A 26743-nucleotide genomic window follows, 5' to 3' on the forward strand; every position below is an offset into this window, starting at 1 on the left:
CTTTTGCAGGACCCACAACCTTTATGGGATCCACAACCAGGAAAGAGGATGTGTCTCCTCTTCCTCTTTTCTCACTCTGTTCAAGCCTGGGCTGTGTAGCCACAGTCTCGAGAGTTTTTCTTTCGTCTGAGTTTTAATGAGTGTGGCCCTTCCATTTGGTGGGGAAGTGGTGTCCCGAACACAGAGTCATTACCCAGTGTGCAGCACCAAGTCACACACAGAGGCAAGGGATTTCTGCTTTTTATCCTACTTTTATTTCTACTTTTTATAGTTAGTTTGCACAAAGTAAGGAGCAGGTGGTAACCCACAGAACACTGGCTCTCTGGTCATCAAAACTTGACACTATTTATACATTTTAACAACCAAAGGCATCACCATTCATTGGTTACAAATTACATAACTTTTCTATTAATTAGTACTCATACTCGTATTTCCTAGTTATATCTTTTGCTTCTCATGCCAATTAGTCTGTAGGCACAGTTCTTCTCTCTGTTTGAGTCTGGGGTCTGTTTTGAGTAGATGGTCAATGAGTTGGTCTCCCACTGCTGGAATTCCCTTTCCCCCAGTTACTTCTCAGTTCTGCTGACTTCACTCCTGGTGGCTCTCATCCAGGCAGCCCATTCATCTTGGGATTGTCTTCTCTTTTCCTTAAAACAAAAGATTAGCCAAGCAATTAAATTGCTTAATCATAACTGTCCAGCTACAGCTACTGATTAACAACTAAAAAAAAGTGCAAAGTTTGACTCACATTCCTACTCAAATCTTGAGGGGTTCAGAATCAGAAGGCCACAGGAGATGGCACTCACCTCCTCTCTGGGCCAGAGACAGCTTGGGCAGCCCATGCTGGCACACCAGTGTGCCGGGTTGGAGGACAGACCTAAAGAACAAGTGCAGGAGAGGAGCCAGACTTCAGCAGGCATCTGGCTCTTTCCCATCACATTACCATGGTATGTGGTGGAGCAGCTGCCTCACCTGGTTTTTGCAAGGTACAAAACTGGTAGCTGCTTATTTATCTTATGAGATGAGGTAAGTGCTAAGCGAGCAATCTTTCCCCCTGCAGGCTGCATGTGTGGGTTTTTGCTTTTAAAAGGGAAAGAAGAAAGATTTGAAGATATTTGATCTGCAATCTAGCTCTGAGCTGGTTGAATATTTACTTTGTCATATATGCAGTTACTTATTACAAGCCTTATCATGGAAGGAAATCAGACAGGAGGCTCATTCAAACCCAGGAGGCACCTAGATGTGGAGAACATCACAGGGACTCTGTGCTGCACACAGAGAAAACTGCTCTTTGCCATAACCTCATGTGCCTTCCATAGCACAAAGGACATCTGATCATTGTGCAGAGTAACCATATCCTCTGTGGCCTTTCTGCATTGAGCCCTTCAGCACCACTGGTACCTGTGTAGCTGCCGTGCAGTGCCAGAGCCACTCTTTGTAATGTGAAGCTGTTGCCACATAGGACAAGAGCAATGCTGCTGAAATGTTTCTGAAAAGCTGTAACCATCCATAGCAGGAGTTTTACAGAAGTGGTGTAAACAGGCAGCTGCATGAGCCAGGAGTGAGGTTCTGCAGTGAGATTCCCTGATGCCTCCTGTAAGCTGTCTTCGTTTATCAGCCTGTTCTGCCATGAGGGTGACAGCAAGTTTTTTATTCACTATTTCTGTCTTCACAAGACTTCTTCAGGCCTCAAGACTTCTACTTTTTTTCCTTATCAAATTATGTTCAAATACTGTGAGCAGATTGAAAAGCAGCTTAGGCACATGCATGTGTGGTGTGAGAGAGAAGGTTTGCTTTCCTCAGAAGGAAAGCTAAAGCTGTACCTCTGGGTGTCACAGCACAAACTGGATGAGAAACCAAGAATGAGAAGAGTCCTCAGAGAAGGCAAGAGTTTGGCTGGAGGCAATTCATGGGAAGACCCCTGGCAATGCTGTGCATTCATTTTTGGGTGCCAGTACAGTGCTGTTTTCCTGATGCAGAGCAAGGCTGAGTGCTTGTCTGCAGCTGGGCAGGATGATGCTGTATCATCACCTAGTGCTTTATGATTACCTAGTGCAAGAGCAGCAAATTCTGCTCCTCTCACCTTTTGCTGTCATTTCTTTTGCGTTGGTAACACTACACAGCTTTCCTCTTGAGCAGAGAAGTCAGGACGGTTAATTTGCTCCGACAGCCCACAGCAAAGGATCCCTCTTGCTGGCTATTAGCAGCCAGCTGCAGAGGGCTGTGAAAGCAGTGCTGCTGGCTCTTGATGTATTTGGTGTTTTTCTAAAGCTCCACCTCCCCAGAGTAACATGAAGTACATCAAAATGTCAGGTTTCATTTTGCAGTAAGTGGTTTGGGAGGAAAACTGAAACAGAACCCTAAAGGCTCCCAATCCGAAGGAGAAATAAAAAGTCCAAGTGTATTATACTTAAATTCTTTCTTTTTAAGCATTGAATCCTGACCTTTAAATTACTGAGAAATGGCAGCTCTGTGCAAAGCACTACCCTCCTCCTGATTTTTATCTTTTATTTGGCAGCTTTAGTATCTTTCCTGGTTAAGCCATGGTGTGGATAATGGCTTTGAAGCTCTTTCCTGATCCCCCTGCCTTGGGTGCATCACAACTCCCTCCCCCTGACTCTCCCTGAGTCAATCTCTTGCCATTGGCCTCTATGGCAATCAGTGTAATGGTCCAAAAGTACAAACCCTTTAAGCAAGGCAGCTCCCTCTTCGTGCTTAATAATTCAGGAGCAACTTTCATTGCCAGAGCTCTGGCAGTGGAGAGCTAGATTGGGCAAATCCAGCCTCTCCCTTTCAGGTGGCCACTGGTGGTGTGATTGCTGCTGGAGCTGCCTGGGCTCTTGCCAAGCACCAGAAAGTTTCTTCAACTGCTGCCTGCTTGGATGTACATAGGAAAGAGCTGTGAGCCTGCAATATAACTCCTGAGCTTGCAAGACAATAGTTACAGGAGGGCACACAAGGCCATCACCTGCACTACTGAGTACCAGCAGCCACATTTAGGGATGATAGTTTCCCCTGCAACGCTGCAAAAAGGAAGGGGAGGACAGCCAGGGAAAGGGCTGCAAAGGGAAAACAGGGAGAGAAAGGCATGGAAAAAAGAGAGGAAGAACAATAAAGTAAAATGGGTTTAAAATAGAAGACCTATGATTTGAGATGTGGTCAGGCTGGTCTGTGATGACAACTGTTGTTATGGATATTTCTTTTGGTGGGGTGGTGTTTCCCCTGGACAGAAGGAAACAAAGCTGTAGTTTTGTAGGAAGTGATAATGTGAAAATTTGTAATAATTTGCTAATAAAAACATTGTCTGAGAGGAAAGTTGGAGCAACTCCACTAAGCAGCAATTTTGCTTGTCTATTCTAATACAGCAAAGGATCTGGAGCTTGTCTGGGGCTGATGCATTTCCTGCCCTGCCCCTGCCCTGTCCCTGCCTGCCAGCACTGCAGGTCTCTGCTTTGGCTGCAGTTGCCTGGGTGCAGCATGGAGTCCCTGGCACCATCAGGACCAAGGTCTGGATCTGGAGAGCCCTCATCCCTGTTTGGCATTTGGGAATGGGTTGTGGGCCTTCTGCTCTGGGTGCTGCTCAGCTAGGTGTAAGTGTCTCCTTTCTGTACTGATCCTTGTCCTTCAGCTTCCCATTATGTACCTTGAGTGGAACCCAGCAGCACCACAAATCATAAAAAGTCAAGGCCCCTGCTTCAAGCAGGGTTTTTTTTCCCCTTCAGATAGCTCAAAAAACACTTAAACATCCTGATTGAAACAGACATTTTCTATTTCAAAAGTAATAAGAACGTGCACTTTTCAGCCCTTCTTGTGACCTCATGGGCAGCTGGAACCTTACATCAGCCCAATGGGAACCCCCTCACTTAGGTGAGACACATGTCTTTTAGCCCTTCATCACATATGATTTTGGGGTACATGTCAGTGTCTGGCCAATGTTGGGCCAGGAGCTGTCGCTCGCAATCAGCCCTTTGCTGTTTGGGGTGATGGGGAGAGGGAGGTAGTTGGGGATGCAGCTGCTGTGGGCACAGTTACTGATGGGCACAGCCCAGCCCCAGGGGATGGAAGTTGATGGAGAGGCAATCAAGCTCTGTCCACCCCTTGGAGTGGTGCAGGATTGCCTACCCTGCTCTCACCAGTGGGATGAAGTGCAGATGAGTCATTTGGCCAAGTACACTGTGAAAACTTGGCTCACAAAAGAAGTTGAAGGGGTGAGGTGTCTTCAGAGTTTACAGCAGAAAATTAGGATAATGCATTAGAAACCACTTGAAGCTTTTGATTTCTGTAGCCTTTCAGACCATAAAATGCCCCTTTTCACCCCTCAGCACAGAGCCAGCCCTAGCTTTGTGCTGTGCTGCCAACAGAGAAAATTGGGCTTTAGATGAGACCTGCACCTGGGAAAGGGGGGAAATCCCCAAGTATAATGAATGTGGAGTTAGCCACATCTTGGAGAAAGAATCTGAGTCTTCATTAGTGTGTAATAGACATCACCGCCACTTAAAAACTACCAGTTGTGCTCATGGTTTGCATTTGAGTTTTTTTTTAAAAACATGAAGACGTTGGTTGCTGATGGTGTGGCAAAGCATGTAGGGAATAAAAATGCAATTTCTAAAATCCAGGCCTGACTTAGCCACATCCTTAGGGCACTAATCACTGATGAAGAGCAAGCTGATGCATGGCTAAATACAAAATAAACTTGCAGCACCCAAGTGTCCACAGCCTGTTTTGCATAGCTGCTTTCCTAGGTTTTGAGTAGGGAGATATAAAGCAAAATAACAGCTTGAGGCCCTGGAGCAACTGTCCTCTTACAAGCCAAAGCTGTTGTCATGCCCTAGCAATCCTCTGCCTGGTTGCAATCTTTCTGAAGTTTCAAGGAGTATTGAGTGAGTAAAACCAGGGATCTGGTTCAAAAAGTAGCACCTTCTTTCACAGCACATCTTCCAAAATGCCAGAGGGCAAAGCACTGCTGCAAACAGCAGCTCCTTGGGGACTGTCCCCTCATGCTGCCCGTGGGTGGTGGTGGCCCCTCACCAGACAGAACATGGGGAGGGTTGGGCTCACTGCTGTGGCCATGCAGCTGTGAGGCATTTTAAATTCTGAGTCTGTGGTTGGACACCCACAAGATTTGCCATCAATACTCAGGCAGTACCTCATCATCAGTGAGCAAAAGTGGATGGACCAGGACTTGCTTCTCACTTAGGACAGCCAGAAGTACTTGACACTGATGAGACTGTCTCTGTAGGGAAGGAGAACCAGACCTTAGCCAAGGACTCTGTGATGCCTCCTGCTCCTGGCTAAACTGCTTTGCCCACAGCCTCGATATCCAGGGATGAAGTGCAGTTGGCTGCTGTGAGTGGAGGGGTAGGACAGAGACACTCCAACACCTGGCTGGGTAGGGACAGTGCTGCCATGCAGTGACACAGTCAGACCCAAAGCAAACCCACTTCAGCCTTCTGTGATGCTACTAGCATCCCTGGAATATTGCTGGTTCAGGGGCCACCATGGATCAGATCTTGATATGGCCTTGACCAGGACCACCAAACCCAATTCTCTTTCTTTTCCTGTTAGCTATTATTAACTAATGGATTTAGCAGAAGCTTAGCATCTTTAGCTATAAGGAGAGATTTGGCAAGCTCTCTCACATCCCCTAGGGGTACATGCCCTCTATCTCACCCTCACTGGCATAAACCCTTTCAAATTACAGAGGCTCATTGACAAATTCCCTCCCTGTTCCTGTAAGCAGTTCCCACTCGGCCACTGGATGAATGTGTTTCCTTCTAGCATTTGGATGGTCTGGCAGGAGCAGCAGAGAAATCTCAGCCTTGGCTTCCTCTCCCATCCTTACCATTTCTCTGTCTAACAGGGTGGGCCCCCTCATGTTACATCCTGGTGTGAGTCAGCAGAGACCACACAGCTTTCATAGGCCAGGTTTGAACTTAATTCCTGCCTTGCTGAGGTGGGTCAAGTGCAGAGGTTGACTGTCTGTGTTCCCTGACCTGGGGATGCTGCCGATCTCTTGCAGCCCTTTTCCCTCAGCCCCCCATATTGCCTTTGACTCCTAGCTCGGGGTCAGAGTCTGTGGTGCTGCCAGGCCAGTCCCTGCTGCAGGTCCAGCCTCTGTGGGAACCCCAGGAGCATGGGATGCCTGTGTAACCTGAAATGGCTCTAAGAGTGATGCATAAGCAAGGTCACAGCATAATGTGGTTTCCTGAGCCTGCACTGTGTTTTAGGGTAAAGCCTATGAACACACCCCTGGGCTCCAGGTGCTATATAATGTGTCTGAGCTGCTTGGACTTCAGTAGATGTTTGCTCCATCTGGTTTTCCCTTGATGAAACAAAAGGACTGTTTGTGGTGGTTAGGGCTGAGTCATAACCAACCTGGCCTATTTGTAAAGTGTGGTGTCTCTCACCAGACGCACGTGCCAAGAGCAGATGCTCATGCCTCCTGTGCTGAGAAGGTGACTGAGGCTACAGGACACCTGGTAGGGCAGCAACAAACCACTGTTTACTAGCTGCTATGAAAGCAGGTTCTCCTGGCTGAATCCTGGCCAAACTACAAGCAGTATGATGAATTGCTACCATGTAATGTGCTCATCATAACTACTTCAAGGGAAATTACTAGGAATCACAAATGCACTATGCATTAAAATATTATTCATTTATTTTAACTTGCTGCAAATGAGCAGACGGGAAGGGGTGTAGGGAGTAAACAGTGATTAGACTAATTGGCATGGCGTGTGCTTCATGGAGCTCATGTTCAGACAGACCTACAAATGCAGGGGACGCTGCTGAATGTCAGGGAAGGTCCTGTGGTCTCAGTGTGAAGGAAGTGGTAGTTTAAAGTATCATGACCATCAAGCCAGGCACGTGTGGCACAGGGAGCTGGAGCTGCCCGAGCGGTTGCATGGAGCCATGGGGCCATGGAGCCAGCCCATGCCAGTCCCCTGTCCCCATCCCATCCCCACGGGGCACAGGGATGGTGCTGAGCCCCAGGTGGGCACTGCCTGCTGGCACTGCTGTGAGCCATGGGCACTGCAGAGCACCAGGCTAGGGTGCAATTTGGCCTCCCTGAGCTTGAAATACCTGTGCAGCTGTGCAGCAAGTGCATATCTTCTGTCTTTGGTCTTTCAAGGTGCTTACAGAAAACCAGATTATTAAACTCGTGGCATGGGAAGCAGAGTCTGGCTGCAGCCTCCTGTTCCTTGCTAGCATGTCCTGCCCCTTCCCAAATGAGTTTCTCCAGTGAGGGAAATAAAGCCCCCCATCTTGGTCTGTATGGATGCTCAGGCCTCTGTGGGCTGAACTTTGGAGATATGTCTAAGGCTCATCTGATTATACATTTGTCTCCAGACACACAGAATTTCCTCCCCAGTGTTACCCACTCCAAGTCCTATTAACACAAGAAAAATCAGTTCTGTAGCTCTTTAAGGGCAGGCCACGCACGGCAGAGCTGCTCTACAGATGCTTTGCAGGATTTCTGAGCAGGCCAAAGTGACTCTTTTAATATTTACCCTGGCAATGTCCCACACTAGCAAAAACACAAGCTTTAGAAAAGCTTTGGGGCAGTGAGGGGCATGCAGTGAGAGGCTCACCAGGTGGGATGAAGGGCAGATCCTGCAAGCTCAGGGGAATGTCCCTTGTTCACTATGTCTTTCCTTAGCCAGAAAATGGGAATCTAAATACAGTGCCTCGTATGCTGCTTGCACCTGTCAGCAAACACCACCCTGCCACGCGCCTGTGGTGCATGCAAATCACTGCAGAAGCTGAGGCCTTAAGATGCCTCAGAATAGTTTGAGGCTGAAGCCACAAAAATTCTGCTTTTTCAAAGTCTTCCTGAGAGAGAAAGAAAACCAAAGCTCAGTTTAAATTTTGCTACAGCCATTTCCCTGGTGAATAAAAGCAGTGCTCTTGTCTCTGAGCAGAGCAGCCAAGTCATTGAGGACTGGCAGTCAGTACCCATGGGGCTAAACTTGCTTCAAAACCACTCTAAGCAAGTAGGTTTGGGTAAAGATATGTGTTGTCCTTCTGTGGTGCATGCAGGGGAAGCTGCCAAGCTGGGGCATCTGCAAAGTCAAGGGAGTAACATCTGGAACCCTGGGACATGCAAATAGGCTGGGAACGTGGGGATGTTTGCTCAGGTGTCTTCTGCTAAACTTGCTGCTCTAAAACAGACATTGAGCATTCACTGTTTCACACATCTCTCCAAGGCTGCTGTGGACACGAAGCAGCTCCTTCTCTGGCCAGTGCTGTTGGCATGGTGGTCCTCTCCCAGGGCATTTATGTCACCTTTTGCCATGTTGTATCTGTCACTGTCCCTTGCAGTTTCTTTTGCACAAATGGCTGTCCCCATCCCTCCCTGTGTTTCCTCTGAAAAGATGAATGGGTCCTGCACTTCCCAAGCACACTTCAGCTCTTCTCTGCTATGTGCTGCCTCCTCAGACTTCTTCATCAGTTATATCCAATCTCCTGTCAACTACTCAGGTGCTAGTCACACCCTGCACTCCTGTGTCACCTTTCTTCATTGTAGTGTCTCTTGTTTCCCCCCCCCAAGCATCTGTGATTGAACCAGGGGTGTCAGTGATAGCACAGCTCCTGATAGATTATTTCTGTATCAAATAAGCAGTTTCTCACCTGCCTTAATGCCCATCTGCTCTGATAGCAAGAGAAAAGTTTGTGAACTTCAGGCACTTACAGTGACCAGAGGAAACATCTGCAGGTTGATATTTGCTGTTATAGACGTGATCCTCTTCCATGCATGATGCTTTAAATGAATGTTAAAGAACTGCAGGATAGATGAGCTCTTTGGTTCAAACTCTATCTTTTATGAGCTATCTAAATATTGGTTTGGTAAAAGGACATATACATACACAAGCATCCCAAAGTTTCTCTTTCTTGATAGATTTTTCTCTATATATTTCCCATATTCCTTAGCTACATATAAGCACATCAATTGGTTCAGCTATAACTGATGCATCTAAGAGTGATAGTTGTTAAATATGTTGTTTAGCACCACTAATTTACAAGCAGGTAAAGACAATGAAAATGTACTTGATTATTTATGCTACTTTCTTACTTCTGCAAAAACTGTTCCTAAACAAACCTGCCAAATTGAAAAAGTGGTGAATGGACAGAGAACATTTCAGTGGGCAGAAGTTCTCTATAATTATAGAAGTTATCTGTAACTAACCTGTTCCTAAAGGTAAAACAATTTAAGGAGAATAGCTCTGTTGGGAATGGTTCTGCCAGTCTGAAATATGATACTATAATTACTATAATTTGAAAATGGAATTTAAAGAATGAAAAGGGATGAAACCTCCGTGAGCCTTTCTCCTTCCCACCATGTGTCACTACCCCAGAATTTGTGTCAGAGGGGATCTGAAGTGCATCCTTTCATACAGTAATAATTCTATAAAATAATCAGTTCATTTTAGCATGGATGCAGACTTTAAACCCTTCAGCCTCAATGTTTTATATTTCAGCTGTGGGAAGTACTGAACTAGAAATCATACAGGTAAAATCTCCCCCAAAGACCCAGCTTGGTTCAACTTCCACCTGCCAGCTAGGCTGAGGGCTCTCTGTAATGCCAAACCACAGCTGTGTGGGGACATCCACACAGCTCTATGTGTAGGACCATGTCTGCTGACAGGGGACAGGGGCAAGGGCAGTGCCACAAAGTGCTTTGTGTGTGCTGGGGGTTGGTCACCCAGGAGCAAGAACCAGGTTTGCAGCTGGACAGTGATTCTATAGAAATCACTGCAGACCTGAGCACTGGGCTTATCAAAGGTGAGGCAGTGAGAGGCTGTGAGTTTTTACTTTTGAAGCACCTAGCATGTGTAAAATAGGTGATGGGGTGGGATGCCACTGTGCAGCTAGTCCGCCGAGTGCCCTGTTGTAGCATCTCTGCTTTGTGCTGCAGAACACCCAGCCAGATCCCTCCTGGGGCACCATTGTCTGAGGCAGTGGTGGATTTCATCCCCTGGCTTTAGCTATATGCACATTTAGCTAACTAAAGAAGCCAGTGGTTTTTTAGCTTTTCAAATTTGTCATTTGCCCTGATACTTTCCAGTGCTTGCGTGAGAGGAATTCAAACCTGTTGCCAAACTGCCTTTCTCAGCTGTTTTTTATGACCCATATGAAGGTGGAGGAAGCACACACTGAAAACCACTGGAGCAAGCAATGGTGGAAGCAGGTATGAAAGACACCTGGTTAAAATGCAAGTGGGAGTACATACACAGTGTTTTGCAAAAGCTTCAATTACTTTAATCGTTTCTGTTGAATTAATGCAATCCTACATTTAGATAACTTCCTGAGGTGTGACTCTTAAACTAGTTCTCTTAGGAGAGTATCAAAGTCTGGCTGACTGTTCTTATTTTGGCTTTCTAACTCTAGACAGAGCTGAAAAGGATGATGCAAAATCATCCCAGCTGGTTTAATGTAACCACCACAGCCTAAACCAAGCGCAGGCACTGTCACCAGTCTTAGGGGGAAGCTGTCCTAGAGCCAGCTTGCCTTGCCTACTGATAGCATAATTTTTGTGCTCAGACACATGATCAGTTTAGGGGAACAGAACAGCCAAAAATCTTCATGTTGCCTTTAATCTGTGGCACAGGAAAAATATTTTCCGTATGCTATTACTTATTAACACCATTTGACTCAGATCTTACTCTGTTGCAATTCTGGGAGCTAGTTTTAAGAGCAGAAGCTCCCAGAAGTGAGCAGTGGTGATTGTTGAGGGAATATGTGTGTGCCAGCCCTGCTCATTCCAACAAGATATTATAAGCATGAAAGTTGCTGCAACAAAACCATGGAGCTGCTTTAACGTCAGCAGCAGGACAAAGCTGGCAGACCAGAGACTGCTAGTGCCGGAAGGAAAAAGAGAGCCAACACTCGGGAACCTCAAAAGCCTCATCTAGTGAACAAGACCTTTGATTGTCATTCTTCTCCTAACTCCAGCATATAATGCACTTACACAAGGACCAGTTTTCTCTTCACTCAAGGCTAATACTAGCCTGGTGGTCTTCCCCTACAGACAGCCTATCTAGTGTGTCATCATGAAGATGAGAGGGTTAAGGTTGTGCTGTACACCATTCACAAGACAGTTTTGCAAGGGCACAGTTTGTTACAGACTGTACGTGGGCAGCAGCATCTTAAAATCCATTCTCAAGCTGCAAAGCACATGGAGAAGTTTGTTCCTTCAAGGTATCTCTCAAACTGAAGCAAAGCTGGTGGATTTAACTCAAACAAATGGCATTTGTGTACATTCTATTGCTGAAATTCAGGTTTCAGATCCCCAAGGAGCATTTGGAATAATCCAGTTGAGGAGCTCGGGATTCAAAGCAGAGCCTCCCGTTGGTGTGTGGCTGTCCCAGGAAGGAATGCCTGCAGTGGGACAGACAGCTGCGGCAGGCATGGCCCTGGTTTACAAGGCCTGACCCCAGCTGAAGATCAGGCTCTACGTGACTTTGGAGCATACCCCATCTTTCCATGGCATGGCAGCAACTGCTGTATGCTGTGTTTTGAACAGAGAGTTGAGAGGATTATGGACAAGAAGCAGCATTGCGCTGGGAGCATTCCCCCGCCGTGATGCAGAGGGATTTAGATATGTAACTCCTGACGCAGCTGCATAATAGACACAATAAACTGGTTTTGCATCAGTCCCTAATACTTTGTCCATCTGCCTTCCCTGGAAAGCACTGCTTGACTCTGTGGAGAGCCACTGCAACCTGTGGGGTGAGCAGGGCCAGACTGGAGCTGTGCCCTCCAAGCACTGGGTGCAGATGTGATGGAGTGTGGATGCTGAAACCCTCCTTGAACCCCTTCCTCCCCAGCTGCATCTGCCCTGAGAGCCAGTCTGGGCCTGCAGGGAGAAGAAATCCCTTGTAAGAAAACTGCTGCTCTCCTCGGTGGGAGTTTCCGTATTTAAATGACCATCTTGTAATTTCTTTAATCCTTCTATCAAGGCCTCAGCAGTGACCAGGAGTGATCCCTGCCCAGCCACCCAGTCATTTCATCCTTTAATTCAGGTTAATGCTCCAAAGAAGTACTGTACTTATCCCTATTATGCAACCACGACCAGGAGGCATTTCAGGGCTGGCATACCTTAATTTAGCATCAACCCCTTTCAAAACTATTAAGTTCTTGATGCTGTTTGCATCACTTTGATTTATTTTATGAATCAAAGGAAGACAATTTTTCAAGGCTGTAAGATGTAAAATTCTCTGAGTCAGAACCATGTTTTATTTACACTGATTTAACACTATGGCTGTAGCTTATTCTAGCTCTTACATTCTTTATATATAGTTGTTTTTTTGCTTTCCTTAATAAAAGATGCGATCTTTAATTTTCTTTTTTTCTTATTTTTTTTTAATGGCTAGCTGTTTATGGAGAGATCTTAAAAGGTAAGTAATGCATACAAGTACTCATTCTCTGAACTCCACAAACTTCTGAAAACAGGCAGCCTGCCTCTTCCCTCTCATCTTCCCCTGCTCTCTGACTGCTGACACCATGCACTCGTGGCATGACAGGCTCCTTCTTCTTGCATGGTGGAGCTCCAAATCCCTGCTACCTTCATCTCACAGGCAGTATCCTCTCTCTCCTTCCCCTATTGAACCCACTGCTACTCTTTTGGCAGCAGCCACTGAGGAGGTCCTGCTGTGTGCCCCTTTCCTTGCGTTTAAGGTACATGAAAGAAAAACAGAGCCCTGTAGTTTGCAGGGTGGGCTGATGCCATATGTAAAAACTTTGCACAGTATAATTAGCATAGCATGGGGAGCTCCTCAGGTGTGCTTTTCCAGTGAGCAGGCTCCTCAGTGCTCACCCACACCTACCTGCATGGCAGCAACTCACTTGAGGATGCTTGTACACAAGTATGTTAATGGTCTACAGTTTATGTACTGGTGCTGAATCAGAATACATTAGAATGAAAATATTTTCCTGAAAATATCTTTGCACTTCAGGAAGAATTTGCCTCTGTATTTTGAAAAACACAATAGCTTCTGCTGCCCCACTTGTGGCCTTGCTCTCAGACCTTTCTTTCAATCTGCAAGGCCACACTTTTTTTTTCCCCCCCAGCAGTACAGTCTCCAGCACAGAAAATTTAAGGCTGCTGACAGAAGAAATACTTTCCTTAGTTACCCTTCTTGGGCCTCAGACGTGGCCTGTGACCTCCTGGGGCCCAAGGCTACTTTAGGAGCCACAATACTACACTGCATGCCCCAGAGAAGAGCTCTTTCTCCATCAAAAGTTTAGAAGGATGCTTGTCAAATGTGACAGTTGAATTGGCTGGACTCATTGAGAAACTAAATTTACTTCCTCAAAGTTTGCATTGCAAGTGTGCCCTGAGCTTTTCCCAGGCCATCCAGACAGAGATAGGATTTTTTCTGAAGGATGAATAAGCATAGTTTCAAGTCCGTAAAGAAAACAACAGCCAACAGGAAAGAAAAAAAGTGTGGGAAGCAATGTTTTATTTTTAAATGACTGAAGTGTGAATGTGCTCTGTTAAAGGAAGACTGTCAAAAATACCACCAAGTGCCTAAATTCTGCTGGTGTTAGTGTATTGCTGTTCTCCTGCATTCTCCCACATACTTCTCTGTTCTTGGCTAAAATACAGCCCAACCCATCAGGCTGCAGGGAGAGAGGAGTCTTCCTCCTGTCCCTCCTGGGAGCTGCTGGGCAGCTGGCATGGAAACATGTGGTCTCTCTTTCTTTGATGTATAGTGTATCCAGCTCCCCTACAGATTTTAGGGAGATTTCTGGTGGCCACCTGCACCTGGGTTCAGCCTGAGCTTCCCATAGGGGTAGTCCTGTCTCAGGGCAGAAGGCACTACCCACTCCTCAGAGATGCCTTCCAGCCCTGTGTTAGTGTCATTCATTTGAGCATGGCTGTAGAAAGACAGGAAAATATTTCATTTCAGACAGGTTAATAACTCCCATTTTCAGCCCTGAGTCCTTTAAATAGCAGAACAGGAAATATGAGTAACTTGCAACATCTGACAGAAAAGGAAAGTAGCTGCTTAGTTCTTTTATGGCCTGTTACCCCATCGAACAATGACGTGAGAATGTGTTGGGACAAACCTGATGAGGTGCTCTCTGCCACGAGGTGCCTATTAGGCTGTTTGTTTTTCCCCTATTTAAAGGTGTCATTTGCCTTACGATGGATCCTGAAAATACCCAAGGTAACCACATGCCCAGCACTGGCCAAGAACCCCGAGCAGTGAATTGTTATTGCAAGGTCTGCCAGATGATTTGACATCTGGAAATTATCCACTTTACAAACATATTCTTTATAAAGAAGTAATGTTCTCCAGGTTTTAGGAGGGATTTCCAATATACCACGGGGGAAAAACTCTTGCAAAAACAGAGTGATCAAGGATTTTAGCTTACCCTAGCAACCCTGGTGTGAAGCACTTTGGCTGGATGCTCTGGGTGCTAGGACTGCTGACAGCTGTGTCACCATGTCCTCCTGCACTCAGGAGATTGGTGATGTGTGGTGCCCATGTTCAGCTAACAGAACAGATGGACCCCAATATCTTCTTGGCTTGAATTGTTTTAGCAATTCAAATCCAGATTGTTCTCTTTGCAATGCCCCAGGACAGATATGTTTTATTGCTGTTCAGGACACGGGTAGACTCTTTTTCATAGTTTAATTGTTTCCAGCCTTCCTTACTGAATTGAATCTAGCATGGGGAAAAAAAAAGAAAATAGGTGTCTCAGACATATGTGGGAAGATGCAACTAAAAGTCTGCTCTAAAGTGCTTCCAGGTCTCAATCCTAGTTTGAATAAAATTTTGAGAAAATCTGAAATAATTTCTCAGTATATTTTGGGGAAGATGTGAGAACTAAGAGTCTTCACTTCAGCCACTGAGCAGTATTTATTAATGGAATGGTGCCTTGCTGTGTGCTACGCTCAGGGCAGGTGGATTTCCCAAGATATACACAGAAATCAAAAGGAAACTTGGCATCATATGTTTATGGCAATCAATTACACTGCAAATAATGTTTTGAAGTCACTTATCTTCCACTTGTAAACAAGACACCTCACTGATCCAGAGCACATAAAACAATGCTGCAACAGCTCTTGTCTCTAAAGAGCTGGAACCAGAGCTCTGCCAGCATTGGTATACAACCTGCAATCTAGTAATTAACCCAGAAATTCCTGTGCATATTAGGATTCAGGAAAGGCTTATATTTCTTTGTGGCTAGTAAGACTAAGAATAACACTTACTATGACTAAGTTTTTTTTAAAAGACACACACCCTCCTACTTCAGCATGCAGATTAGTCTCTTCCTGCAAGCGAATCCAGACTGAATGAGACTGTAATACACCATGGGAAGCATTATTCTGGATAACTGCCCCCCCGGATATAATCTCTTCTTAAACCCATCTGTATGTGTAAGATTGTACTCTGGTTACACCAATGAGGCTGTTCTTCCCAGGAAGGGCCAGGCAGCTATCACAGGCTGCTGTAGCAATTTATACACTTTTCCTTATCAGCATCCTGAGCAACCCGCTCTGCCTAGATAAGGAGTTTGATGCTAAATTCAACCTTCCTGTCTCTGGTGGCTGCTTCCCCCTTCCTGTGAATGCTGTTTACAGCGGGGCAGTCAGGACAGGCATCCAAGCACACACAGATTGCTGACTGTCCCAAAGCTTCTGGCTGAAAGTTGTGTGCTCACTATCACATCTATTGCTGTGTCTAAGGTCATATTGCTTGCCTTTAAATAGAGACTGAAAAACTACATGGATAGTTTATAAATATCCTATCACCATACAATAGTGAACATTTTTTCTCCTCTATAGGCAATCTCATTTTTGAAAATAGAGGAATCCAAGGCACTAAGGAGCTGGTTTGACCAGTATGAAAATGCCTTCCTCCTCTCTGCCTCCCAGTTCTTTAGTCAAAGTTCTGAGACTGTAAGGGTTGCAGTTTCACTAAACTCTCATGAAAACCTTCAAGATCATTTGCTTATAACTGAATAACAGTTATAAATCCCTGGCTAAAATCTGTTAGCTCTTGTCTCTAAAACCTATCACCAGGAAACAGATTGCTGCAGGAAACCCTGAAAGCAGTGGATGATGAAGTCCCCTGACTTCTGGGACAGCCTGTGGAACTACAATCCTAAAAGATTCCTAGAAAGGACACCTCCCATGTGAGGATTTGTCCTTGCTTTTGGCAAATGATGGGCATTTGAACTTCTCCCTGCAGCATGGTATTTTTATTTCTTTCACTTGGGTGTATCTTTAGTTTAGAAGCACACAAAAACCAATGGCTTATTTTTTCCCTGAAAAAATGTTTTCACACAACTTTTCTCTATGAAACCTCTCACAGTGAGCTACTCAGCCTTGCTGGCTCCTACTTGCTCTACTAAACTCTTAGTTCAATTGTTTCTCTTATTAGAAGGAAGCAAGTGAATAAAGAATGAAGTGTTTCAGAGATCATTCACCTCTGGTGTAACTAGGCTAAATTTAGATGATACTCCCTATTTTACCAGTAAAATAAGCAAACTCTAGTTTTGTGGTTTAGATATGTTTGTGCTTCTAGTTAAAAGCACCTCATCACTTCTACAGAAACAGACACAACTTCACTGGTTACAAGAGATTACATTTACTTCCACTATAAATATGCATTGTGCACTCAAACTTTCTGGACTCCAGAGAACCAGAAGAGAGTTCAGAGAGTGAGACTTCACCAAAACCTGAGCTGTGGCCCATGGGTAATGAACTGCAGAACACAGGTCTTTGGACAATTCTCATGCTGTACTTCAGACTCCTCTGCAGCATCTCTGGTCTACATTGCTTTCCTACATAGACAGAACCAAATATTTTTGGTATCTATAAATCTTGGACTTTTACTATTTCCTTTTAAGGGCTGTCATCTTGGGTGATGTGCTGTATAAATTCTGTATAGAAATGAGAAGATTCCAATGTCCACAACCTCTACTTGCCAAAATTATTTAACATTTTCAGAGAAAATTAATTCAGAGTGAAAGGTAAATCCTGAGGCAATTTAGTTTTTCTACTGATGTTTTTAGAAGATAAACATACATAGATATACCCACATATACACACAGAGTTTTTCAGGCTTCTTTAAGCTGACAGCTAGAAAAGTTGATCTACTTCAATATTAGTCAAGAACCACTTGAGGACCATTTGGATGAAGCCATGCAAAAATCAAGCGAAGTTGCACAGATATGGCTACCCCACTTATAATCACACCAGTGGGAGACAAAAGCAAGAAGCCTCGGTCTGTTGAATGTAAACGTTCACTACTTCAAAAAAGAAAAGAATCCTGAGCTGCAACACTTAGCGGTGTTGCTCTGCCCTCTGCAGACTGGACTGTACAACCACATATTACCCAGGATTATGTACTTTGAAAGCACAGCTAACTCCACAGAAAAAAAGTTGCCGATGTGAATTAAAGATACATGAGCACTACCTTCTACTGGGTGCTGCGACACTGCAAGCCGCAAATAAGGCAGGAGTAGTCCTGAGGCAGTGGGTGGTTTCTGTGTGCCCTCACTGCCCGTTAAGTCGGAGAAATAATTATTGCCTGAAGAGCACCAGTGCCTGGAGTCCAAATTCAGGATGAGGTACAGGAAATATTTATGTCTGTTACTTTAAGGTAAGCCACACAGCATTTCTGGTGGAGAAACAAGTTTCAACTCCCACACCCAGAGCAACTCCTCCCTGGTACAAAGAAGGTTTGCTACAGCAAGATCCAGGGCACATGGATCACAGCAAATGCTGCAATTCCTCGATTAATCTCCTTCTTTCATGTGACCAGTATGGTGCTAGTGATAATCCACTGTGACTGATACACAAAGGTACCACTCTACCTATATGCCACCTTCCACAGCAGCTGGCCCCACCTTTTATCCTAGGTAAACATCCAAAAAATGTGGCAAATGCATCCACCTTCATGAGCTCTCTAGAACTGAATCTGCTCTTCTCATGTTATCTGGTAAAGCATGTTAAAGCTTATTTAATTCTCTGGTATTTACTGCATCCCCTTTGATCTGAGAAAACACACACAACAGTACTTTTTGCTTCTTATGAGATGGACAATGTTTTCGTACTGTGAGCATGTCATAACCCTGCTGACAGAAAACACCATTTTTAAGGCTTCTCTTGGATAGGAACAACACAATAAAATTTACACAACACACAATTCAGATTTGTTCCAAATTTTCATTTTAATAAGTGCTGACATTTGAAAAATAGTTTTGTAAAAGAACACATGCCAAACCCCAAGCACTGGATGTGGCCCTCACAAATGAGCAGCACCTTATGTTCCTTTACTCCACCTGTCTGTGGTTATTGGGTGTCACACACCAGACAAAACTGGTCAGGTCTTGTGCAAAAACAGCCTGGCAGGAAGAAAAATTTGCCTACACAGCTCCCAGATTAGTCCCTCTTCTATTGTGTGACTCCCACATGTGCTGGTTACATGACCCAAAGACTCACATGTCAGGAAACCAGAGAAGCATCAGTCTTTCAGCAAGTGGCAGCTTCCAGTGCTTAGCATTTGCAGAATACCTTCAGTACAAAACTGATATAGGTGTTCAGAAAAAAATAAATCCTTATTCAATATAGTACAGTGCAGAGCTTGCTATATGTCATGCTATTATGCTCCTGCAAGTTAAACTTAATAGCAGGCCATATTCAGCATCTGAGTGGGACACTGTCCAGTCTGCAGGTAAGACAAGTGAAATACAAACAGAACAGCAAATTAAAATTTTATAAAGAAAACTATAAAAATATACTATGTACCTCTGAATGGGATTCCCATCCAGAAGTACTGCAGGAACACAGATTTAGAAAAGCTGGTATGAGAGTAAACCACTGACTACATTTTCAAGTGAATGTTTTTGCATGGATTCTCATTTTGTCATCCTTCACTGCTTTTGTTTTGCTGAGGGATCTGCTGCAAACTAATGCTGCAGGCTAGAAACTTTCCAAGCATATCACCTAAGCAAAATAAAAGTCTCACATTTTCACCTTGTCCATTTCACAAACGGAAATGGCACTATTACTTCCAAAGTAAAAAACAAGAGTAAAACAATGGTCACATTTATACTTAGCCAACACTGTTCTCCAGTGCTTCCGTTTGACAACAGCTGAATGGCAATTCTTGAACAGAATTCTTCACATACTCCCTGCTCTCTCAGATGACTGACATGGAAATATCACTTAGTGTGTGGGCTACATCTTGAAAACCTTGTGCAGTCTGACATTACCTCCAGTAAACAAACATTCAAGCTCTAATTTTCTCTTTCTTTAGATTCTTTTCATTTGAGGACTTTGGTTTGGAACACATAACTGAAGAAAGCAAAGGAAGGGGAATCAAATACTTAATACTGCTCCTCCTTCCAAAAAAAAAAATTACATTTAATGACATAGTAACTATTCTCAAATCTAGAAATATGCTAAATTCTATAATGAAAACCAATACAATTTCTCCACCTGTTTACAACTACACTTGGACAAAGAGCTGTCACATCCTACCATTCTGGCCAAGGCCAGAAACAAGTAACTAGCCTTGAATAAATCTGATTATTTCAGGGGAATGCTCAGGGTACAGGAGACATGCTCCTTTTCCAATCACATAAGACCTGGTCTCATGAATTGAGATGGGTATTAGGATTTTCCCTGTTTCCTGCTCACAATTTGCAAGCTCAACTTATTCCTACACTGTGGCACAAGTTCCAGTGCAAATCCAGCCGAAAGAGCACCCTGTGGGACTGCTTGGTCATGAGTTTCAAATGGCCTTGGAACAGGCAAGCCAAAGCAACTCAGCTCTTTTTGAAATGCATTCTTCAATAAGAATGGAAAGTAGGCTTGTTCTTTGCCAGAGCTTGTTATCTATCGCTGGGTTCTTCTCCTATGCTTAGCACTGATACTCTTTGGGCGTGGAAATCACTCGGGCTCACCTGAGGAAAACCCAGGAACACTCACTGCATACAGACCCCACTTCACAAAGGACAGAAAGGCAACTAGACCTCTTCTGCTGACTGAGCATTAATCAACTGGTCTCTGGGTCTCTCTGTCTCCTAAACCTACAGTTTTAGAAACTTCAGCCTGAAACACCAATTTAATTGAAAACAATCCATGACCTTAAACATGTCATACCATTATGCCAAGTAATACCTCTCCAAAGCCAACTCACCTCTGAACCTACTAGCAAGGCCTCATGTGGCACTGGAAGATGCAGCCAGGAGCACTGAGGCAGCACTGCCAGGCCTCCCAGGCACACTGCTGGCCCTCTGCACATTCCAAAACAACCACTCTTGGAAGCGGAAGGTAAGCAGGATGCAGAATACATTATGCCTCTGAGTAATACTGACCACTTTCAGAGGGTAACAGATTAAAGAGATCACCTCTTTAAGAAAGACCGTGCAATTGTTTTGGACAAGCTCAGGAACAGAACAAATGTACAGATTAGAACCATGAGCAGAGCTTCAAAGAAAAGGAAATGGCTCTTTATACCTAGAATTGCTCCAAGTAAGTAACATCAAATTTATCTGTACAGATACATATAATGCATAGCAAAAATACTGACAGACTTCCCATTTTGAGACACTTTTTGATGTAGTAAATGACAGGACTGATAATCCTTTCCTTCCTCTCTCCCTGCATAAAACTCAACTCTATCTCCTATGTTATTTATACATAACATAAAGAAATACCTCATAAACTATAGTGACTTTGACTGTAAGCAGGACAATTCACCAAGTAACAATGTTATTGGGTGAAAGGTGTGTGTTGAAACAGGACAGTCACACTTTTGGAACACATGGTATTTTGAAGAGAAGCTGAAGGGAATATGAAAAAAAAATCTAACTTTGAACATCGGTGGGGATATGTATTTTCTTACTCTTACAAGCCTGAGTCTTTTTCCCTTGAAAATACTGAAAGAAAAGTCATATACTTTTCAGAATATCTTTAAAATTGCAAATTATTTAATAATTGCACAATAACTTGTTCACCTCTTGTAGTGATGGCTGAAGAGAAGTTCAAGAAAGTAACTGTGGTAAAAGTCCTTAGCCAGCAGAAAGTGCTGTGAAGAAAGCAGTTAGGAACTGGAAGAAAATTTTCACCATCTTCAGCTTTTGGCTACTGGTGGGCAAAAGAAGTAAAGTTCTGGGCTATGTTGAAAACTTCATGGTGAGAACTGATCCCACAGTAATTTTTTAAAAGATCAACAACCACTTGCTCATTAACAGCTATGAGCAAAGCAGAAGAGTGGGATTAATTTCTATGCAGAAATTCATACACTTGTGTCTCATGGCTGCATCCCAGCCCACCATTCTGAGTCCAGGATTCTGCAGACATGGGAAATAAGGCTCTCTGCTAGATATGACAAACAGTCTCAAGGTGTTTTGCTCATGCCCAAGTCTGTTATTTCTTCTTCCTTTCTTTAACTCTACTGAGTATGAACTTTAAGCTCCTTTAGCTTCCAGAAAGCTTCCAAATTGGTTGTTTCTTCTAATAATTCAACTCCCCACATTGCTTGCAAGACAGTTACATTGGGAAAAAAAAAGGTTTTCAGGTTGAAATATGAGTGTTATAACCTATTTCTAGATATAAGTATTCAGGTTTCCATCTGTTCTCAGAAAACTGGGTGGGAAACAAATTGAGTTTATGACCCATTTCCACACAAGCAGGTGTCACGCACCAGAAGATTTCATTCTCCATGTTTACCACAAACCCACCGAAGCTGCTGGTCTCTCTGGAGGTCAGTTAATTCATCAATGGATCTCCAGCTGCACTGACAAGCATATGCTCGTGCTCCTTTCTTCTTTATCATCTTCGCTCGTAGTTTACTGAACTCAGGCATATTATTCCTGCCAAACAAGTGAATTCAGCTTAGGATCATGGTTTTGTTTTTTTTTTAAGAAAAAAAGATTCCTGAGGCCATTTCAAATCAGAAGTGAAGTTAGGGATGTATCTGAATTCCGTTTTGAAGACTTCAGGCAGGTTGCACACATGCTCCTTTTTAGGTAACACAGCAGTGCTCAGGACTTTTCATCTTTCCTGTTCTTATCAAGCCCCAAAGCACAGCAACACAATACTAATACCAAACCCACCTCAGACATACCTGAAAAAAAGATAATCACAGGACTGATCCCAGATGTAGTCATTGAAAAGTGACACGCGGAAGTCACAAGCAGTACAACGCAGCTGATCACACGTTCTGGTCAAAAAAGAACAAAAACCTCCAAGAGCTTATTACAATCAGAGAAGCTACAAAGATCCTAACTGTTTCAAAGTACAGCACTCACTCAGAAATACTAGAAGCAACGTTACCTACCTTAATGTTTTTACATCTCTGTCATGTTCATTATGGTATGCGATTTAACCTATGATTATGTATTATTTTTACAGGTTCCTAACCACACTGAACACATAAAGTAAACTGATACTCTCTTGATATATTCTCTTTGGTCTTCCTCACAGGTACAGCACCTGACCAGCATTCAAGTATGCATCAAGTACATAATTACTTACTACAAAAAAATCCCCCACAGAAATGCAATAATGTCCTATAGGTTGTTCCGGATAAATCTCCAAAGTACCTCTCCTGCTAAATTCAGCTGCAGTTGCCAAGCACTCTGGCTGTTTTCAGTCCAGGCTCTGGGGTGACTTAAACCAGCCCACTGATTTAAGTCACATACTTGGTGTCACAAAGAAAGATGACGACAGGCAGGGAAAAATAACAATGCAGCAGCAATTTCCTCAACTACTTGTCCCTGATCTTTAGAGTCTCATGTCTCATTTGCACATATCTTTCAACGCCTCAAACGAACAAAAGATCTCGTGGTCAACAACAGAGGACTGGAAGGGACCAGCTGACTTCAACTGCAGTTACAGGCAGCCACTTCTTTAGATGACTACAACCCTGCCCTGCCTAGTTCAAATGCAGAACTCTGTACCACCACAGAAACACAGCTGTGAATAAAAATAATGATAAAGCAAACAGGAGATTTTTTTTCAGCTTTCCTACCTTTTTGAAATATTTGTTCCTATGCCATAAGGTGAAGAGCTTCCACCCAGGTACACTGGACAGCATCTATATGGATTAATTAAAAATACTAAGTTATAGCAAAACACGTTGGGGAAAGGAGTACAATGTCTCTCCTAGTTTAACAACTTGGCATTTATAAAATAGTGTTTATTAAGTACAGGCAAAGCATCCAAATGCTTGCAAACTACAGAACAGGTGTTCAAAGACAAACTGCATGAAAATTACCCTCTATACCAAATATATATGGGTCTAAATATTGCAGCATTTGATAAATCCCATAAGGCAATGAAAGATGTTGTTCAATAGCTTAGATAATAAATTTATAATGAATAATTTTGGCACATTAGCAATTCTTCAAAATTATGTTTACCTTTGTTTTTCTTTAAAAAGAATGTTTCTCTAAATATTTAGTGTCTTTCTCAGTTACTGTCAACATAGACTGAACAGCAGCAATACTATTAGAGTGACAAGAAGGTATAATCAAGCTGTGTCCAACAAGCCAAAACATTTTTCACTTACCTTTTCCCACGTGGCTGTACAACAGCACCAGTTCTTTCAGGTGTGAGACTTGCAGAGCTAGATTTTAATTTCTGCTTGAAAAGCAATCAAAGAATAAAATGTAGCATTACGGCAAAGTAACAATATTCTATTTTACTTAATACCAGGAGCAAGAAAATCTCAGTCACAGAAGAAGGGGACTAAGACTTCAGTAATTTTCTGGCTCGGGTTTCTGTGAGGCTCCTTGAGACAAAAGCTGCTGAAGTAACAGATAAGCGTGGAACAAGGCTTATCTTCCCATACCGAATTTCCAGCTCTGCTTGAAGGAATTCAGCACCACATGATCACTTTGACTTTGCAATCAAGACTTAGTATTTAATGCCTTCCTTTAAATAATTTTGTTTTTAAAACCAGTATTAACTTATGAACCCTCTCCCTTGATGTTTTTGAGCTTTTGTTTCACTGAGAACACATCAAGAACTTGTTATTCAAAACGATAAAGTGCCTTTGAAAAATTTCTTATTTGCTGCACACAAATCAGTTTATTTGAATTCTAGAACATTAGAATTCCTGATCCTAAATGGAAATTTCTAGGGATATAAAATCATTAAATTATACAAATATACTGGCATAATTCTCTCTCACTCAGATGTATGCATTGTGGTATACAAGTGTTTTCTGTTGGTTCAGATTTGGCCACTCTGTAAAATAAAGAGCCAAAACCAAAGCAAACCCAATGTCACTTATGAAAATAAGAGAATCTGCACAAGTGGCTACAATTTACAATAACCCAATTTTCTACTGCTGATACCAAAATGAATCTCTATTTTCAATGCCTTCTACCATTCTGTCTTGGCAATGTAAATTTGCAGCTTCATCTCCTGCTGTCAAACAACAGAAATCATTTGCAGAGGATACAAAATGGGGAGCAGTGGTTGGTGTGTCAGATGACTGCACTGCCATTAAGAGTGACCTCAAATGACCGCAGAAATTGGCTGAGAGGAATCTCTTCAAGTTCAGCTAAGGGGAAATGCAAATTCCTGCCCCTGGGGAGGAATAACCCTTATGCACCAGAACACAATGAGGGCTGACCAGCTGGAAACCAGCTTTGCAGAGAAGACTCAGGGGAATTCAGTCGATGACAAGCTGACTGTGAGCCAGCAGTGTGCCCTTGCAGCACAGAAGGCCAACAGCATCCTGGGCTATATTAGGAGGGATGTTGCCAGTAGGTCGAGGGAGGTGATCCTTCCTCTCTACTTAGCACTGGTGAGACAGAATCACAGAATCATCTCAGTTGGAAGGGACCTTCCTCTGCTCAAAGCAGGGTCAGCTTCAGCAGCTTGCCAAGGACTGTGTCCAGCTGGGTTTTGAAAATCTTCACAGACAGACTTCACAACCTCTTTGGGAAGACTGTCCCCATGTTTGATCACCCTTGCAGTAAAGAAAGTGTTTTCTTGTGCACAGATGGAATTTCACGTGTTTCAGTGTGTGCCCATTGCCTCTTGTCCTGTCACTGGGCCCTGCACAGCTCAGTCTGACCCTTTCTTTATGACATTCATCAGGTATTTACACACATAGGCAAGATCCCCCTGGAGTCTTTTCTTATCCAGACTAAACAGTCCCAGCTTTCTCAGCCTCTCCTCATATGAAAGATACTCCAGTTTTAACCACCTCCATGGGCCCTTGTTCAAGGTTCTCCAGTAGGTCCACCTCTCTCTTGTACTGGAGGGACCAGAACTGGACACAGTACTCCAGATACAACCTCTTAGACATGTCTGGAGTGCTGTGCCCAGTACAAAAGAGACATGGGCATAATGGAGTGGGTGCAGGAAAGGACCATGAAGGTGATTAAGGATTTAGACCATCTGAAATACAGGTGGAGGCTATGAGAGCTAAAATTGTTTAGTCTGGAGAAGATAACAGTCAGGAGAATCTTACCAAGGTATAAAAATACATGTTGGGGAAGATGTACCCAGACTCTCCTCAGTGAGGCCCACTGACAGGAGGAAATGGGCAAAAATTCTAGCACAAGAATTTCCAGTTAAGCATATGAAAAAAACTTTACTTCTTGTGAGGGGGTCAAACACTGGAACAGGTTACTTAGAGAAGCTGTAGTCTCCACCCTTAGAGATATTCACAAACCATTTGGACACAGTCCTGGGCAACTGGCTCTAGGCAGTCCTGCTTAAGCAGGTGGTTGGACCAGATGATCTCCAGAGGTCTCTCTTCCAATCACAACCATTCTTTGATTCTGTGGTATTTGACAATATGCTCTATCTTGAACCAGCATTTCCTTTAATTGCCTGTTCATGCCTGAGTAAGAATATCTCTTTGTATCTCTCCTGTTCGTCATTGTAGGATTGTGTGTTTTCCTTTCTGCTTTATTTTCCAAGTTTATCCTACAGCTTGTTTTAGTTCATTTTTTTGCTTTAAAAGTTTTAGCTTACGGTGCTTTCCTTTCCATTGTTGGACCTGATCTGTTCTGCATTTCTCCCAATTCCTACTGACCTGAGGTGTTTTGGTAAAGCTGCTGTCATTACAGATTTCATCAATAATGTCATCGAGATCTTCTTCGCTGCTGCCAGTACTCATTAACAGTTTAGCTGATCTGAAAAACAAACAAACCAGCCTTAATTTTTGTAGCATGGCCACAGCAGTTCTAAGAATCATAAGCTAAAAACCAAAACCAGTTACACCCTTTTCCCTCTAATATTTCTGTAGTATCTAAGGTAGGCCATCCAAACCATGACTGAACAGATGATGACTTTCAGTCCCTGCTGAATTGTCCCATCATGGCAACTATGATATTCACAGAATGATAGAATTTTAGGGATTGCAGAGAACCTTATAGATCACCTAGTCCCAACCCCCTGCCATGGGCAGGGACACCTCCCACTAGACCAGGTTGCTCAAGGCCTCAGCCAACCTGGCCTTGAACACTGCCAGGGCTGGAGCACCTACTACCTCTCTGGGCAACCTACGTCAGTGTCTCACCACTCTCACAGTAAAAATCTTTTACCAAATATCTAACCTAGATTTCCCCTCTTTCAATTTGTATCCATTGTCCCTTGTCCTGTCTCTGCAGCTCCTAACAAAAAGTCCCTCTTCAGCTTCCCTGTGAGCCCCTTCAGATACTGGGAAAGGTGCTACATATAATATAATGCTGCACTTACTGGGCAAAATATTGGACAGTCCTGATTTTTCACATTAATCTTCAGCAGCAG

The 26743-nt window shown here is 43.6% G+C and overlaps 1 protein-coding gene across 1 annotated transcript; it reads right to left on the reverse strand.

Moving 5' to 3' along the window:
- Positions 1 to 21680: 21680 nt before the first annotated feature.
- Positions 21681 to 26127, reverse strand: LOC103809359 (chromosome unknown open reading frame, human C8orf37; the record flags this gene model as incomplete). The annotated part of the gene is made up of 5 exons (XM_009082186.1): positions 21681 to 21840; positions 22095 to 22190; positions 23001 to 23066; positions 23541 to 23611; positions 26028 to 26127. Coding segments are annotated over 5 exons (493 nt in total), but the record flags the coding sequence as incomplete, so codon positions are not given.
- Between the last annotated feature and the right edge of the window lie 616 nt (positions 26128 to 26743).

This window comes from Acanthisitta chloris, unplaced genomic scaffold (assembly GCF_000695815.1).
Source record: "Acanthisitta chloris isolate BGI_N310 unplaced genomic scaffold, ASM69581v1 scaffold28239, whole genome shotgun sequence".
Taxonomy (NCBI): Eukaryota; Metazoa; Chordata; class Aves; order Passeriformes; family Acanthisittidae; genus Acanthisitta; species Acanthisitta chloris.